The sequence below is a fragment of the Sciurus vulgaris genome (genome assembly GCF_902686455.1).
Source record: "Sciurus vulgaris genome assembly, chromosome: 2".
Taxonomy (NCBI): domain Eukaryota; kingdom Metazoa; phylum Chordata; class Mammalia; order Rodentia; family Sciuridae; genus Sciurus; species Sciurus vulgaris.
The window spans coordinates 3,470,823-3,486,709 of record NC_136462.1 but is presented as its reverse complement, the minus strand read 5'-3'; the positions used below and the strand labels follow the sequence as shown (position 1 = coordinate 3,486,709).

The following is a 15,887-nucleotide window of genomic DNA, read 5'->3' as shown; positions in this document are numbered from 1 at the left end:
CAGCACCGGGACAACAGGGCCGGGGAGGGCAAGCGGCCCGGGGCGCCGGGGGCAGGGACGAGCCGCGCGCTCCGACGGCGGTCCGCCCGGGAAGAACGCTGCCTCGGAGGCGGCTGCTAACGCGCCGGTCTCGCGCGGCTCGGAGTCACCCCGACGCCGCGGCGGAGCCCCGCCCGGCGGGGGAGGGGGCAACCGCCATTTTCCAGGAGCCCCCGAACCGACCAGCGCGGCCCCGCTCTCGCGAGACCGCGAAGACCTATGGGAAGGACGGGGGAGGGGAAGAGAAGGAAGCCGGGCCCCGGGCCGGGGGCGGGCCGCGGCCGCGAGTGGAGCCCCAGGAAGCGGGGGGCGGGGAAAGGCGCGATTGACGCGGCCTGAAGGCCAATGACGAGCGAGCTCGGGCGGGCCTCCGGCCAATGGGCAGTGCGGCCCGCCGCGGGGGGCGGGCGCCGGGGCCGAGGGTAGCTTGAGCGCGGCGGCGGCGTTGTTCAGTCAGAGCGAGAACATTCCAGAGGTGAGTCCACGGGGGGCGGCGGCCCGCGCCCCTGCCCAGCGCTCCCGCCCCTCCACCCGCGGGCCGCCGGCGGGGCAGGCGCCGCCCGGCCGCCCGCGGCTCACGGCCGTGTCCCCGCCAGGTCGCCAGGCTCGGCGCTGCCGGTGTGGACGCGGACGTCGCTGGGACAGCCCCTCCCGCTGCTCGGCGGCGGCACCTGCCCGGCCGCCCCTCCGCTCGCCCGCCCCGCCGCTCCGGACCCGGTTTCCAGCGCCTCTTCCTCCCAGTCCCGGGCGAGCCGCGTTGGGTTTATGTCTTTATTTGACGAAAACGGTGAGTCGCGGGCGGCAGGCCATGGCGGCGGCAAGATGGCGGCGCGGCCGCGTGACCCGCGCGCGTGTGGCGCAGTTTGGGGGGGCCGCTCGGGGGCGCGCGCGCCGGCGCGGTGAGTCAGCGCGCGCGGGCGGCGGGGCCGCGGCCGCCTCGTCCCCGCCGCCCGGAGGCCGCGCTGCGGGCGGCCCCGGCGATGCTGAACCGCGGGGCGTGTCGCCCCTCTTCTCTTGCAGAGCTGTTGCGCAGCCATTGGTACCTGTATTGGGGAAACATAGCGTACAAGCAAGGAGCTTACAGCCTCAGCGGCGAAAATTTTTTCATGTCAGAGACCGAGAACTCTTGCAGTCGTTTATGTCATCCCTTCTTCTCCAGACAGAAGATACCAAAAAGTTGCAATCAAAGATCTCTTCACCTTATTGATAAAGCCACTAATAAGCCAAAATGTCTGTCAACGTCAACCGCAGCGTGTCAGACCAGTTCTATCGCTACAAGATGCCCCGTCTGATTGCCAAGGTAGTGCCGGGCCCCGCGGGTTGGAAGGCTGCGTTCCGCAGGGACGACCGCGCAAAACTGAAATTCTTGTTTCCTTTAGGTTGAGGGCAAAGGAAATGGAATCAAGACAGTCATAGTCAACATGGTTGACGTTGCAAAGGCGCTTAATCGGCCTCCAACGTGTAAGTAAAGCTTCCTGGAGAAGCCCGAGGAGGGATGTGACGGGACGGTCTGAACTGCAGGGCTTGCCCGAGTTGAGTGCTAATTAGGTTAAGGGTTAACTGAGGAGCCTCGGACTTTAAACCAACTTAAGGGGTTGCCCTAAGTTCACCAAGCTGCCTAGGCCACACGTTTCCTGAACCCCATAATTTTAAAGCCTAGTGGTGGTTCTTGAATCAAGGTGGGTACGTAGGCAGAGATTTATTCAGTTCCTTATGTGATCAAGTTTTTCTTTTTTTGACTTAGATCCCACCAAATATTTTGGTTGTGAGCTGGGAGCACAGACCCAGTTTGATGTTAAGAATGACCGTTACATTGTCAATGGATCTCATGAGGCGAATAAGCTGCAAGACATGTTGGATGGATTCATTAAAAAATTTGTTCTCTGTCCTGAGTGTGAGAATCCTGAAACAGAATTGGTGAGTGCCATTAAGGGTTTTATGGAAAAAAGAGAAGGAAGTACCTGATTTTGTGATTCTTTCTGTGCTAAAACTAAACCATGTTCCTGAGAAGATACAGCAGATTTAATTGTAAGTAAAACACAAAACCTTGTGTTTTGGTAATGTTATACTTTTCAGTAGGTCACTATTTGAAAGAAAAAAGTAAAAGTAGTGTTTTAGATGTCTAGATATTTCCAGTTTGTTCCAAAAATTCACTTACAATTTTCATCTTACATTGTGGGTGACATACCTGTTTTTTACTCTTTTGGCAGCATGTCAATCCAAAGAAGCAAACAATAGGTAATTCTTGTAAAGCCTGTGGCTACCGAGGCATGCTTGACACACATCATAAACTCTGTACATTCATTCTCAAAAACCCACCTGGTAAGTCTTCATGATGAGCTTAAAGCAATAATTGTTGGTAACAAAAGTGGAAAGTTCTTCTTGTTATAAAACCAGAGTATAAGGAATTTTTAGTCCTTGTGTTGTATTTTGTTGACTGTGAGACTTCCTTGGAAGTTGTACTGTTGTACAGTATTAAAGGTGAGGAGAGACTGCTAATTAAAAAAAAAAAAAAATACCGCCCCATCAGTTTTTAAGACAGATCATCCTAGAATGGAAGAAACAGTTGATGTAAAACGGTGGGGAAGCATCATCTTCTTTGGTACTGTTTGTAATTGGGTCTTGTCTTGTTAAGCTTAAGTGATCTTAGAACTTTGCAAGCAACACTCTGTGGCAGATTATTGAAACTGTCTGACACAATTTGAGCTTGCTATAGCAAGAAAGTCTAACCTATTCCGGTGTTCTCTTCCGTGAGAAAAGCCGTTATATAGGCTTAAACAGTGTTCTGAGTTGTTTTGGGTAAAAGCCAGATTGAGATAGGCCTGTTCAAGTTGGTTAGGCCCAACATTTTTTGTGTTTTTTGGTACTGGGGGTTGAATCCAGGTGACAGGGTTTTGCTGATTTGCTGAGACTGGCCTCAACTTCCTGAGTTGCTGAATTGCAGGTGTGTGCCATTGCACCAAGGAGGAGGTCCAGCTTTTGACTAACCTAGTCACTTGAGGCATCAGACACGCTGACCTTTGAATCTTGATCTAATACCCCTAATATTTTGTGTGTCTCCATTCTTTGCCTGAGTTTGTTAGCTATGAAATACAGTAGATGGGTTTGATCTGTAGTGGTATCTTGTATTTTCTGAGGGAATCAATAGGCGGGCATGATTTTTAGATGATCTGATGAACAGGAAGATAAGATGCACTGTAGGCCTTTTTTTCCTTCCAATAATGGGGATTAAACTTGGGTACTTTAACACTGAGCTATCCCCTCAGCCCTTTTTATTTTTGTTTTATTTTCTTGAGGGAGGGTTAGTCTCCTGATTTGCTGAGATTGTAGGCATGTATCACTGTGCCTGGCAGAACTAAACTTATTTCCTTCGTTTTTCCTTATAGAGAATAGTGACAGTGGTACAGGAAAGAAAGAAAAGGAAAAGAAAAATAGAAAGGGCAAAGACAAGGAGAATGGTTCTGTATCCAGCAGTGAGACACCACCACCACCACCACCAAATGAAATCAGTCCTCCTCCACATGCTGTGGTGAGTGCAGGCTTGAGAGCCAAGCGGGCACTCCAGTTGTGTGAAGTAGCTGGCATTTAGTTGAAGGGGGCAGAAATGATGAACTAGCCTTCAGTGCAATGTTAGAACAGTATTTTGGATTCCGAGTGTTTCTGGTTGCTTAAGATAAATGTGTATTTCGGTGGGAAATAAGCTTGGCGAATCTGAAGTATTTTTGTTTTTTAAAAAGTACCTTTAAGCATCTTGATTTTTGTAAACAGGAAGAAGAGGAGGATGATGATTGGGGAGAGGATACAACTGAGGAAGCTCAAAGGCGTAGAATGGATGAAATTAGTGACCATGCAAAAGTTCTAACACTCAGTGATGATTTGGAAAGAACTGTAGAGGAGCGTGTCAATATCCTGTTTGATTTCGTTAAGGTAAAAAACATTTGCTTGATGTGCAGCTAATCTTCAGCCCAGCCTTTGTACTTTTTAAGGTATTTATTTCTTTCACTTGGGTAATTGAAAAATAACTTCTATGGTAACTTTTAAGTAATGTAAGGCTTATTTTCACATTTTCTGTTTCTTCATTCAGGAAGCTTTTGGAGGGTCATTGGCAACTGTATGTCACTACTGATTTTGTATCATTTAGAAAGCAAATTAGGTAGAAGAAAGAACAGGGACTAACCTGGTAACTTTTTTTTTTTTTAAGTTGTAGATAGGTAAAATACCTTCGTTGGCCTCTTTTTTTTTTTTCCCCCATTTGTCAAGTTGTAGGCAGACCCGGTACCTTTATTTTTTTTTTGTTTTTATGTGGTGTTAAGGATCGAACTCAGTGCCTCACATGTGCTGGGCAAGTTCTCTACTACTGAGCCACAACCAGTCGCCTTAACTGTGAGTCTAGTGAAAAATATGCCTGCATTTCACTGAATTGTTTTCCTTTTATTTGCAGAAAAAGAAAGAAGAGGGTATCATTGACTCATCAGACAAAGAAATTGTTGCAGAAGCAGAAAGGCTGGATGTAAAAGCCATGGGCCCTCTTGTTCTAACTGAAGTTCTTTTTAATGAGAAGATTAGAGAACAAATTAAGAAATACAGGCGCCATTTCTTAAGAGTAAGCGAATTGTTTTTTGGGCTCATACATGAAATTGCAGTGTATCATCCTGGGACTGTTACTTTAATCCCTCTTGCTCATTTTTTTGTCATCCTGAAAGAGGAGGTAATTTTATAAGCCTGTGCACATCTGTATATGCTGCATTTGGCTTTGCATGTAGAGAGTAATGTAGGGATATTTGTGTTTTGACTTTTTTGAATCACTATTTTATGGGCCATACCTTAAAAAGCAGTCTTACAGAAATGAATATATTTGGGTACTAGAATTGTCAGTTCAGACCATGTGAAAAAGTTTGTTAATGCCAAGTATCTGTTTGCAGTTTTGTCACAATAACAAAAAAGCTCAGCGATACCTTCTTCATGGTTTGGAGTGTGTGGTGGCAATGCATCAAGCTCAGCTCCTTTCCAAGATTCCACATATCTTAAAGGAGATGTATGATGCAGACCTTTTAGAAGAGGAGGTCATCATCAGCTGGTCGGAAAAGGTGAGGAATGCCAAAATGATCTATTCTGGTTCAAAACTTGAAAAAAATCATTCAGTGAAGTCCTTTGTGTGTGAATTAGTAATTACTACATAATTTGTTGTCTGCATTAAAGTGTAATCCCCTGTGCTCCTCTGATGTAACTTAACTGGTGATTTCCATAATGTCAGCTTCATGGTTGCAACAGCAGAAATTGCTTAGAGTTTGTTTGCCAAATACGCATACATATTCTGTTGAGGATTCAAAATTATGGTGTGATACTAGGTATGGTAGCACACACCTGTAATCCCAGCAACTTGGGAGGCTAAGGCAAGAGGATTGCAAGTTTGAGGAAGTCTTTGCTAAGAAAGTTGTACTGAATTTTTTTAGGCCTCTAAGAAATATGTCTCAAAAGAACTTGCCAAAGAGATTCGTGTCAAAGCGGAACCATTTATAAAGTGGTTGAAGGAGGCAGAGGAAGAATCTTCTGGTGGTGAAGAAGAAGATGAAGATGAGAACATTGAGGTAAACACTGGAGAATTTGCTGAGTGCAGTGTTGGTAGTGGGGGTTGAGAGTGGGTTTGTGAATGGTGATATAAAATTAGGGGTGATTCCAAATTTAAAATTAAAGATAGATAAAATACAGCCTTGCAGGGGTTGGGGTTGTAGCTCAGTTTTAGCACGCTTACATGTGAGGCACTAGGTTTGATCCTCAGCACCACATAAAAATAAATAAAACAGATATTGTGTCCATCTACAACTAAGGAAAAAATTTTTTTAAGAAACAGCCTTTAAAAAAAGAAAATACAGCCTTTCAATAGTGCAATGGAAATCTATCTTCAATGACCATCTATAAAAAGTAACAAAATACCATTAGGTTGTAGAGATCCTGTTAGGTAGCTTGGGGTTTTTTTTTTGTTTGTTTTGGTACCGGTGATTGAACTGTGGTACTTGACCACTGAGCCATATCCCCAGCCCTATTTTGTATTTTATTTAGAGACAGGGTCTCACTGAGTTGCTTAGCCCCTCACTGTTGCTGAGGCTGGCTTTGAACTTTCAATCCTCCTGCCTCAGCCTCCTGAGCCATTGGGATTATAGGCATGCACCACTGCACCCGGCACTTTTGGATTTGTATAATAAAATTCTAGAAAGTATGATGACTGCATTTAAGCAGTTCCTCTTTGTTACCCACTTGATTTATATTTTAATCGTAGATTTATTGGGTCAAGGTATGCAATCAATAAAATCATTTATTTTATCAGGTGGTGTATTCAAAGACTGCCAGTGTACCGAAAGTTGAAACTGTGAAGTCTGACAACAAGGATGATGACATTGATATTGACGCCATTTAAGAGTGGATGCAACCTAGCTTAACAGTGTAATGCTGCAAATTTTTCTCCATTATCAGCCAGAAGTGCAACATGTATGTGTAAAAGCTAAAATGGCTTAACATCATGCTACACTTTATACTAAAAATCTATTACTGTGAGTGGTCTGTAATTAAGCCAAATGAGACATCTAGGAAGTCCATACACACATCAGTGAGCAGATGTAGTTTGCTTATTTATAGCATGTTTCTTTTGGAAAAACTAGTGGTGGACACATTTGGATCACATTTATACAGTTATAAAAATAAAGATTTGATTTTGGTCATTCTTCAGATTTTGGGCTCTGAATGACTTAGCTAAAGTAATTGGCTCCTTTTAAAAAGTTGTGCCATCGTTTAACCTGAAATGGTCTTGGGAGCCTGGTAGATTTTGTTAGGTGCTGAAACCATTCAGGCGTTTTCAGCAGAATGTAAACTTGTTTGTAATGACCTTATTCAGCTGTTAAATCTAGTACTTTGGAATTTTTAGTCCTTCAAATTGGCATCCAATTATTTTGTGCTGAGGTAGACTGATAATCAGATGACATCTTGCTGAAGAAATAAAAATGACCTGAGTGTCCTATAAATAATTTTTAAGAACTAGTTTTGAAGCTTGAAGTTGTGGTTTTTCAGTTCATGTACACTAGCCCTACATTGTAGTCATTGGTGTCATGTGCATTGCACGTTGGATGAGCCAGGGAAAAATTATTACTTTAACAAATAAGTATTTTAATGTGTATGTAGTGGTTGCTTTGTACCAAGAGAAAACTCAAACTTTGAGGTGTGATTAAATAATAAACTGATTTTATTTGGGGGAAACAGGAAAAGGTGCATTTAATCTCTACCAGGAACTGAGCGGTTTTTCAGCTTTTACCCTTAAGGTTTAAATTATAATTTCTGAATGTTTAGACATTCTATCTGTGTTCAGTGTGTGTCCCCCTCAGTATCGTGGTTTATTCTTTAATGCCTTTTATATTTGGACACAGCTTATGCTGTTTTAGAATTTGGTTACTGCCTTGCCAGAAATAAGTGTTGCTATGTTTCAAACTGGATTTTTTTTTTTCCCCAAAAAAAGTCTTATTTAAAAAGAAACAAGGTAAAGGCATATTTCTAAGTCAGCCTATATTTTGGTGTAAGACTTGGGAGGGATATTTTTTACTTCACATTGAATATAGCTGGGCTCCCAAGAAGTTTGAATGATGGTCATTGGGTGTAGGTGACCAGAGTCTGACCAGCCCATCCAGGGCCTTGGATTTGGACAAACAAGTGAATTCCTTGTGCAGTTAACTGATGGAAACTCACTTGATTGGAGTTCTGATTTTGAGTGATCTTCAAGGTAAAAACTTTGCATTTATTCCTTTCCACAGAAGGTGCACTCCGGGCATTACAAAGTCCATGTGGTTAATTTTGTGTGGAGCACTGGCTCACATCATTAAGCTCTTACTTGTTTGTGACCCATCTCACATATTCTGAGACTTTAATGACATATATAAAAGTTTTTCACATTGAAAGCATACAAATATTTGATGGAAATAAAACCTTGTTAGCTTGACACTTTACAGAAATAAAACCTAACAATCTTAACATGAAAAGAAATAGATTTCCATCTGCCTTTTGATAGTCTAGTGAGTGAGGAAGCAGGAGCTATATGCCTGAAGGGAACGTGCTGTGTCACACCAAAGAGAAGAGATTTTTGGAAACTCATGTAACCTAGGTTTCAAATTCTTTGCTACAAGGCCCATTTGCTGTCACTAACTAGATTCTACAGGAGGTGCTGGCTGGTGACCCATGTAGAGTACTTAGCACACTCAGTATCAAACTGTTGAAGTGGTGGTTGTACAGCTGTGGCTTTTATGCTAAGGGAAACGTGTCGGGGCTTCTCAACACTAAGGAGAGGGTTAGGGCTTAGGCCAGTGTTAAGTCTGGTGCCAAACTTTAGAGGAATTTAAATTCACATGATCTGGATTTAATTCACAGGTTAACCTGATAGAGTAATCCACTTTGCTCTATTAACTTGTCTTAAAATTTCCTGTTTCAAACAGCTACATTACTTGATTAAAACAATGTTAAAATTCTGTTTTGTCTCTGTGTTGATGTTAAAATTAAGTTTTTGGTTTTTTAATAAGATCAAAACTTTGAAATCTCTTGGAGCTGCTGCAGTTTGTTCTCTGTAGGGATATGTATCAGTCCTACACAAAACATCGGAAATTTCATTGAGTCATTGGTTTGCCTTAGGTTCTGGCTGTAGCATGAGTTGGCTACAAACCAAAAGTCTGCCTCCGTGTTTTGTATTGTGTGGATCAAACCCAAGGCCCTTTATAGGCCAGGCAAACATTCTACTAGTAGGCCACATCCCCAGCCAAACCCCCTTTTTTGAGGCAGGATCTTGCTAAATTGCCCAAGCTGGAGCACTTTTTTGGGTGGGGCAGGGGGTGTGGTAAACTGGAGATTTAACCCAAGGGTGCTTTCCTCTGATCTACATCCCTAGCCCTGTTTTATGAGTTGAGGTTTCCCTAAGTTTCAAACTGGCCTTTGGATCCTCCTGCCTTGGCCTCTCCAGTGGCTGGAATTAACAGGCATGTGCCATACCCAGTTATTTCTTGAAATCTGGTGCTTTCTAGGAAATTCAGATTTCAGATATGTAACTGGGAGACAGCATGAATCCCAAGAATGAAGGGATGGGGGATGATTGCTTTGTGAACAGGCCCTTGTGAACTTTACAAACTAGAGATACTGGTTTGGATCTTTGAGAAAGGGTGGGGAGGTGTTTTCTAATCCAGTACTCCTACTTAGAGTGGATATGGAGATTGGGCCTTGAGCTGCTTCTAGTCTTGATTCCTGTAACCAGTCACCTGCAGTGTGCTGAGTTCTGTTTACTTGGTGTTGGGTATTGAGTCCAGGTGTGCTTAATCACTGAGCTACACCCCAAGCCCTTCAGTCTCAACTTGTGATCCTCCTACCTCAACCTGAGTCACTGGGATTACAGGCATGTGCCACTGTGCCCAGCTGAGGTGTGTTTAAAACCAAATAAAAATTTTTGTTTGCAGTTCACTTACAACTTATTTTTTAACAAATTAAGCAAAACTATATTGTTTTCCTGACAACTCTGCAGATAATTCTTACCAAGTTCTATCTGCTAACATTCTGTAGTAACCCAAAATGCAAAATTGGCCTTTACACTGTCTTGACAATTAATAAAATTTTCACCAGTGTAGTCTATAATCCCAGCTATTTAGGTAGTCAGGATTGCAAGTTTGAGACCAACTTGAACAATTTAGCAAGACCCTGTCTCAAAACCTAAAAAGGACAAGTTGATAACCAGGTATTTTGTCACAGCAACAGAAAATTGACTAATTTCTGCAAAGTGAAAGCAATTCCCATGTCTGACAGATAGGAATGAGTCTTGGGCAAGGTGATAGGCCCTTGTAGGCATGAAGGGATTTGTATCCCTCTGGTACCAGGGAGATGAAATTGCTGTGGGAACAAGGACAGAGGTGCTGTGTGTCTGACCAGCAGTAGCTATGGACAGAGACTGGCCAAATGAATGTGTACTTACAGCTTGGGTCCTGGGCAGCCCTGTCTTATCTGAGAGCAGTGTGAGGATGGAGAGGTGAACAGGGTCTCCTATTGGGAACCTTCCTAGAGGCCAGCACCCAAGAGAGGTCCCCAAAGATTGACAGTCTTAAGTAAAGCCTCAGGATTTTCTGTTAGGTCACGACATTGGCAGGATTGGAGTCCTCAAATCTGACCACAGTCCCTCTTAAACAAGTTATTTTGATGACAATGCGAAGTTATCCCGAATTGCTGAGTCATTTGAGAGAAGGGAACAGTTTTCCAAGGATTCATTTAATAATGGAATCATGGGGAGCCTCACTGCATAAGTCTGGCCAGAGGCACCAGCTGGTCTAGCCTTCTTGCACTGTGGTTTCAGCCCCCTGGCACTTTGGAAAAGGCAAAACTCAAAATGACAGTGCAAAGATCAGGGGCGAACGGTGGAACACAAGGATTTGAGGGTGGTGGCACTATCCGTGAGATACCGTTATAGATCTGTCTTTACACATTTGTCTAAATCCATACAGTGTACAGGAGTGACCCTAATGTACACTGCAGACTACAAGAATGAGATGTAGTAACAAGTCCAAACACTTCAAAATGAGCTGGACATGGTGACTCACGCTTGTAATTCCGGCAAGTCAGGAGACCGAAGCATGAGGATCCCAAGTTCAAAGCTAGCCTCAGCAACTTGGTGAGACCCTGTCTCAAAGTAAAAAAGGCTAGTGATGTGGTTCAGTGGCTAAGTACCCATAATGGAGTGAACATGGGAGAGAATTAGCTTGCCTCTTTTTTTTGCAGTGGGGTCTCACTATGTTGCACCTGGCCTTTGTAAACTTGGATTTTTAGGTCTAGCAATATGCTATTTATAAGAGCATCACTTAAAATATAAGGACACAGTTGGAAAGTAAAAGGATAAAAAATGATGTCACAAACTGAATCTCAGAAAAAAATAGGTTTTAATGAAAAATCTCTAGGAAGAAAGAAGATCCGTATGAAGTGATAAAAGATGCAATACATCAGGAATGAGAGTTCCAGCTGGATGTACCTCAGTGGTGGAGTGCATGCTTAGTGTGTCCAGGGCCTTGGGCTCAATACCCAGCTCTCTGAAAAGACAAATAGCAGTGCTGTACTCGGATGCACCTGACGAAGTACTTTCAAAATGTAAAGCAAAAGTACGTGGAAGCACCACTGTGAAATACCACACCACCAGAAAGCTAAACGCTACAGTCTGACAACACCTGACAGCGTCTCATCAAAGGGAATGCCTGGTTCGTGAACCAACAGTCCCCCTTCTAGAGAATTCCACAACCAAGAGAAATGAAAGCATATGTTCCTGGAAACACTTGTACGGGAATGGTCACAGCAGCCTTTTTCTTAGTATTCCAAACCCTAAACATCCAAAACCCATCACCAGGAGAGTGGATAAACAGATTATACGACATTGGTAAACTGGGATATTGCCTATAAAAAGGGACTACTGATGCGCCCGCAAATGCATGAATCACAAAACAGCTTACCAAAAACACACAAGATCCTATTTATGTCAAATAGTGATTGCTTATGTGGATGGATAGGGTGGGGGTTGATGGACAGGGCAGGGAAACATTCTGTAATGACAGCAGTATTCTTTATCTTTTTTTTTTTTTTTTTCTGATTTTGGGGGGCAGGTACCAGGGATTGCACTTGGGGGCATTATACCACTGAGCCACATCCTCAGCCCTTCTTATTTTTTATTTGCTGAGGCTAGCTTTGAACTCGATCCTCCCTTCTCAGCCTCCTGAGCTGCTGGGATTACAGGCGTGCACCACTCCACCTGGCAGTATTCTCTATCTTGATAGGAGTTTGGGTTACCTAAGAGTATGTGCTTGTCAAAACTTGGTTCATTTCAAGCCAGGCCCAATGGCCATGCCTATGATCCCAGTGATTTGGGAAGCTGAGGCAGGAGGATTTCAAGTTTGATGCCAGCCTGGGCAAGACCTGTCTCAAATGAGTAAATAAATAAAAAGACTGGGATGTATCTCAATGGTAAAGCATTCCTGGGTTCAATTCTTAGTACCTCCAAAATTCTTTTTGTTCCATTACATGTCAGTTTTACCTTAAAAAAATAAAATATTGAACTCTGGTTAATGATGTAAAAGTGTTTAGGAATGAAATATATTGATATTTGCAACTATATTTGAAATGCATCCAACAGAGATGGATTGATGGATAGAGGGAGGGATAGATGGATAGATATATGATAAAAGAAATCCAGCACAATGTTAATTATAGCACGAGTAATCACTAATTTTTTCAGCCATTTCGTGGTTTTTGAATTTTTCATAATAAAACATTGGAAAACAATGTAACAAATCCATGTTTGTAACGGGAGAGCTCAATGAACTTCTCTAGGTTATTGAAACAACAGATTAATTTCAAAAGACTACAATTAGATTTGACAACTGGTTTCCACAACAGTAAGAATGGAAGGCAAAGATCAGGTAGCACTCACCTGTAATCCCAGAAACCCCAGAGTTTCAAACAGAAGAATTCCAAAATCGAGGCCAGCCTTAAAAATTTAGCAAGTCCCGATCTAAAAACAAGAGATAAGAGTGTCCCTGGGGTCATTCCCCAATACTGCAACAGCAACAACAAAGAATGGAAGGATGCCTTCAATTGTGCTGGGGGAGAAAAGGGATATTCCCAGTGAAAATGTCTTTTGGGAATAGGGGGGAGAGAGAACATGTTCACACCTGCAGCAACGGGAGCTGTCCACCAGCAAGCAGACCAGTACTAAAGGAAATGCTGAAGACCTGCTTCATGGACAAAGAGGGATCCCAGGTGGCAGAAGTGGAGGACGCTTGCGATCTCCAGAACAACCACCTAAATAATGGTAAAGGTGGGAGTGACGCACAGCAGGTGGGTTGAACGCAGGATGCCGAGTAAGGTGGATCCAAACCCAGGCACACCATTAAATGAACCAAGTTACAGTTGAAAGAAAGAATTATGACTCGATTTTTTAAAAAACCATTGTATGCTGTTTAAGGGACACATTTAACAAAAATACTTGAAAGTAAAATGAAAGAAAAAAATGCCAATGAATTAGATAACCACTGATAAAAATACTGTGCTGAGGGTTGGGGAGATAGCTCAGTCGGTAGAGTGCTGGCCTTGCAAGCACGAGGCCCTGAGTTTGATCCCCAGCATGGCAAAAAAAAAAAAAAAAAATGCTGTGCTGAAGGGGCTGGGAGGTATAGCTCCACAGTTGTCATTTGCCTGGCACGTGCAGGGCTGGGTACAGTTACGTGTTATCAGAGGTGCAAAGACAGACTCGTTCTAAAGATGAAAGATCAATCCACCAGAAAGACCCAAAAGGGGAATGGTTGAAGCAAAAATTGACAGAATTAGTCTCCAGAACCAGACCAATAGTCTAGACACAGAAGTTCAGAAATCAAACTGCAGCTTACCTCAGTTTCAGAACATGCCCCACAACAACAACATGCCCTTCTCCAACTCAGGCTGCGGGTCTTGAGCAGTTTTTTATGAAGTCAAACATATACTTGCCCTGTGACCCAGCCATCCCACTCCTAGGTACTTACCATGGGAAATGAAAACACATTCATGCACACACACAAAAACCACACATGCATGTGTACAGCAGCTTTATTCATATTTGTCAAACACCGGAAACAATGCAAATGGCCTTGAACTGATGGCTGAGTAAGCAAACTGCAGCTCATTCACACATAGCAGACTATTGCTGTGTGGCCAAACGCGGACAAGCCTTCTACTGTGCCAAGTACAAAATGCAGGATTTGAAGGCACTAGCTTTGCAGTACTACAAGGAAATAACCAAGACAGGCTGCTCATGTGGGTTTACTCAGCTCACAGTTTTGAAGGCTCAGGGGCAGAGCACTGGCATCGGCTCAGTTCTCAGCTGGGTCACATCTTGGCGATGTCAATGGAAGGAGTTGGGGCGGGTGTAAGAAGGCAATCACATCTCGAATCAAGAGCAGAGAGGGCCAGGTAGGACCGAACTCAAGGCTCATTACAGTCCTCTCGAGAACTGCCAAGGGGGTACCTGAGAAGTACCCCCTGAGAAGTACCACTCATGCTCAGTGCCCAAGGTCCTGCCATCAACCCCCTGCAGAAGTTCTCACCACTCCCAACAGCATTGCCTGGGGAGCAAGCCTGTAATCACAGGGGACCCTCGGGGACACAAACCATATTCAAACCATACCAGCTACTGGCTGTGATCCCACTTCCATGGCACTCTAGCAGGGCAAAGTTAGAAAAAGGCGAGGACAGGCAGAAACAGGAACAAAGGAGCATCGGCTGTCGACTCCGAAAGGAGAAGAAATTGTCCTCAGGTTGCATGCATTCTTTGAAATACGAAAGACAGTGTACCAAAGGAATAAATTTTAACATATGAAAAGAAATTAGTCACTACATAAAATAGGAATATAAGGGAACTTTAATTACAATTAAGTCTACTTAACAAAAAACACCAGCAGGCAATATTAAATGGAAAATATTGAAACCTAGTCAGTCAAGGTGGAGCACGCCTGTAATCCCAGTGACTCAGGAGGCTGAGACAGGAGGATCATGAGTTCAAAAGCTAACTTCATCAACGGTGAGGCACTAAGCAACTCAGTGAGACCCTGTCTCTAAATAAAACACAAAATAGGGCTGGGGATGTGGCTCAGGTGATGTGTGAGTGCATTGAGAGGAGAAAACAAAATATTGAAACAATATTAGGAAACAAGGGACTAATACATTATTTTTTCAGATTACAGGATTGTTTATGTTTGAAACACCCAAGAGACTCTACCAAGTAACTATTATTATAAATATTTAAAATATTGATAATGCGGATAGTCAAGTATAATATTTGAAACCAAATAGATTTTCTCTGTATACCAATAATTACAAGTAATTGGATGGAAAGATGGAAAGATATCCTGCCTATCATAATGAAAAAACTATAAAAATAAGCAGTGAATGTAACCGGAAAGCTTCTGAAAGTAGCCAGAATAAATGCTTTTGGCCTCACTGAAGGCCCTCTGTCCAGCAAATATCAGTAACTTCCAAGTCCTGTTTTATTCAGTATGTATGTTCTGCCCAGTATGAACTTGCCCTAGGAAGCAAGTTATACATTTTTTGCCTCCTTTTTTCTCACTTTATATATTGGAAATTATTCCACAGCAGTACACGTACACTTTCCTCATGATTTTTGTAGCAACATAATGTTCCATTGTAAGACTATAGCGGTATTTACGTAACCAGTTCCTTATGGATTGACCTTTGGATTGACTCTTGGTATTCTGGGGGGAAAAAATTCATCATCATTTACCTCTGAGTTTAGTGGGCATTTTAAATTTTGTTCATGTTTTAAATAATTTTGTGAATCACTTATAGAAATAAGGACAAATAGGCAGTGACAACTTTATTAGAACTACATTAAGAAGTTAGGTAGGGGGCTGGGCTGTGGCTCAGTGGTAAAGCACTTGCCTAGCACGTGTGAGGCACTGGGTTTGATCCTCAGCATCACATAAAAATAAATAAATAAAGGCATTGTGACCATCTACAACTAAAATATATTTTTTCAAAAAAGAAGTAGAGATGGGGTTATAGCTCAGTGGTAGAGCACTTGCCTAGCACATGTGAAGCACTAGGTTCAATCCTCAGCACCACATAAAAAAAGTAAAATAAAGGTAAAAAAAGAAAGAAAGAAAGAAAAGAAAAGAAAAGAAGTATAGGAAACTTACATTTAAGCCAGGCACAGTGGCATGTGCCTGTAATCCCAGCGACTCAGAGGGCTGGGTCAGGAGGCTCCTAGCCCAAGGTCAGTCTGAACAACATAAGTAGAACCTGAAAGAAAAAAG

The 15,887-nt window shown here is 43.0% G+C and overlaps 1 protein-coding gene across 1 annotated transcript; it reads left to right on the top strand.

Moving 5' to 3' along the window:
* The first annotated feature begins 361 nt into the window (after positions 1 to 361).
* On the top strand, positions 362 to 8,543 carry EIF5 (eukaryotic translation initiation factor 5). Its single transcript, XM_079127266.1, has 12 exons — positions 362 to 514; positions 636 to 826; positions 1,060 to 1,339; positions 1,419 to 1,500; positions 1,784 to 1,956; positions 2,250 to 2,361; positions 3,426 to 3,568; positions 3,808 to 3,966; positions 4,481 to 4,642; positions 4,962 to 5,126; positions 5,493 to 5,627; positions 6,365 to 8,543. Exons 3-12 carry the CDS (start codon positions 1,268 to 1,270, stop codon positions 6,452 to 6,454), a joined length of 1,293 nt encoding a protein of 430 aa, XP_078983392.1. The 5' UTR covers positions 362 to 514; positions 636 to 826; positions 1,060 to 1,267; the 3' UTR covers positions 6,455 to 8,543.
* The last annotated feature ends 7,344 nt before the right edge of the window (positions 8,544 to 15,887 follow it).

What these genes read in the sequence shown, in the direction of transcription:
- EIF5 (XM_079127266.1), top strand. Translation starts at nt 1,268, where the DNA reads ATGTCTGTCAACGTCAACCGCAGCGTGTCAGACCAGTTCTATCGCTAC. An exon ending in CATTCTCAAAAACCCACCTG is followed by an intron (nt 2,362 to 3,425) that starts GTAAGTCTTCAT and finishes TTTTCCTTATAG; the next exon opens with AGAATAGTGACAGTGGTACA. An exon ending in GTCCTCCTCCACATGCTGTG is followed by an intron (nt 3,569 to 3,807) that starts GTGAGTGCAGGC and finishes TTTTGTAAACAG; the next exon opens with GAAGAAGAGGAGGATGATGA.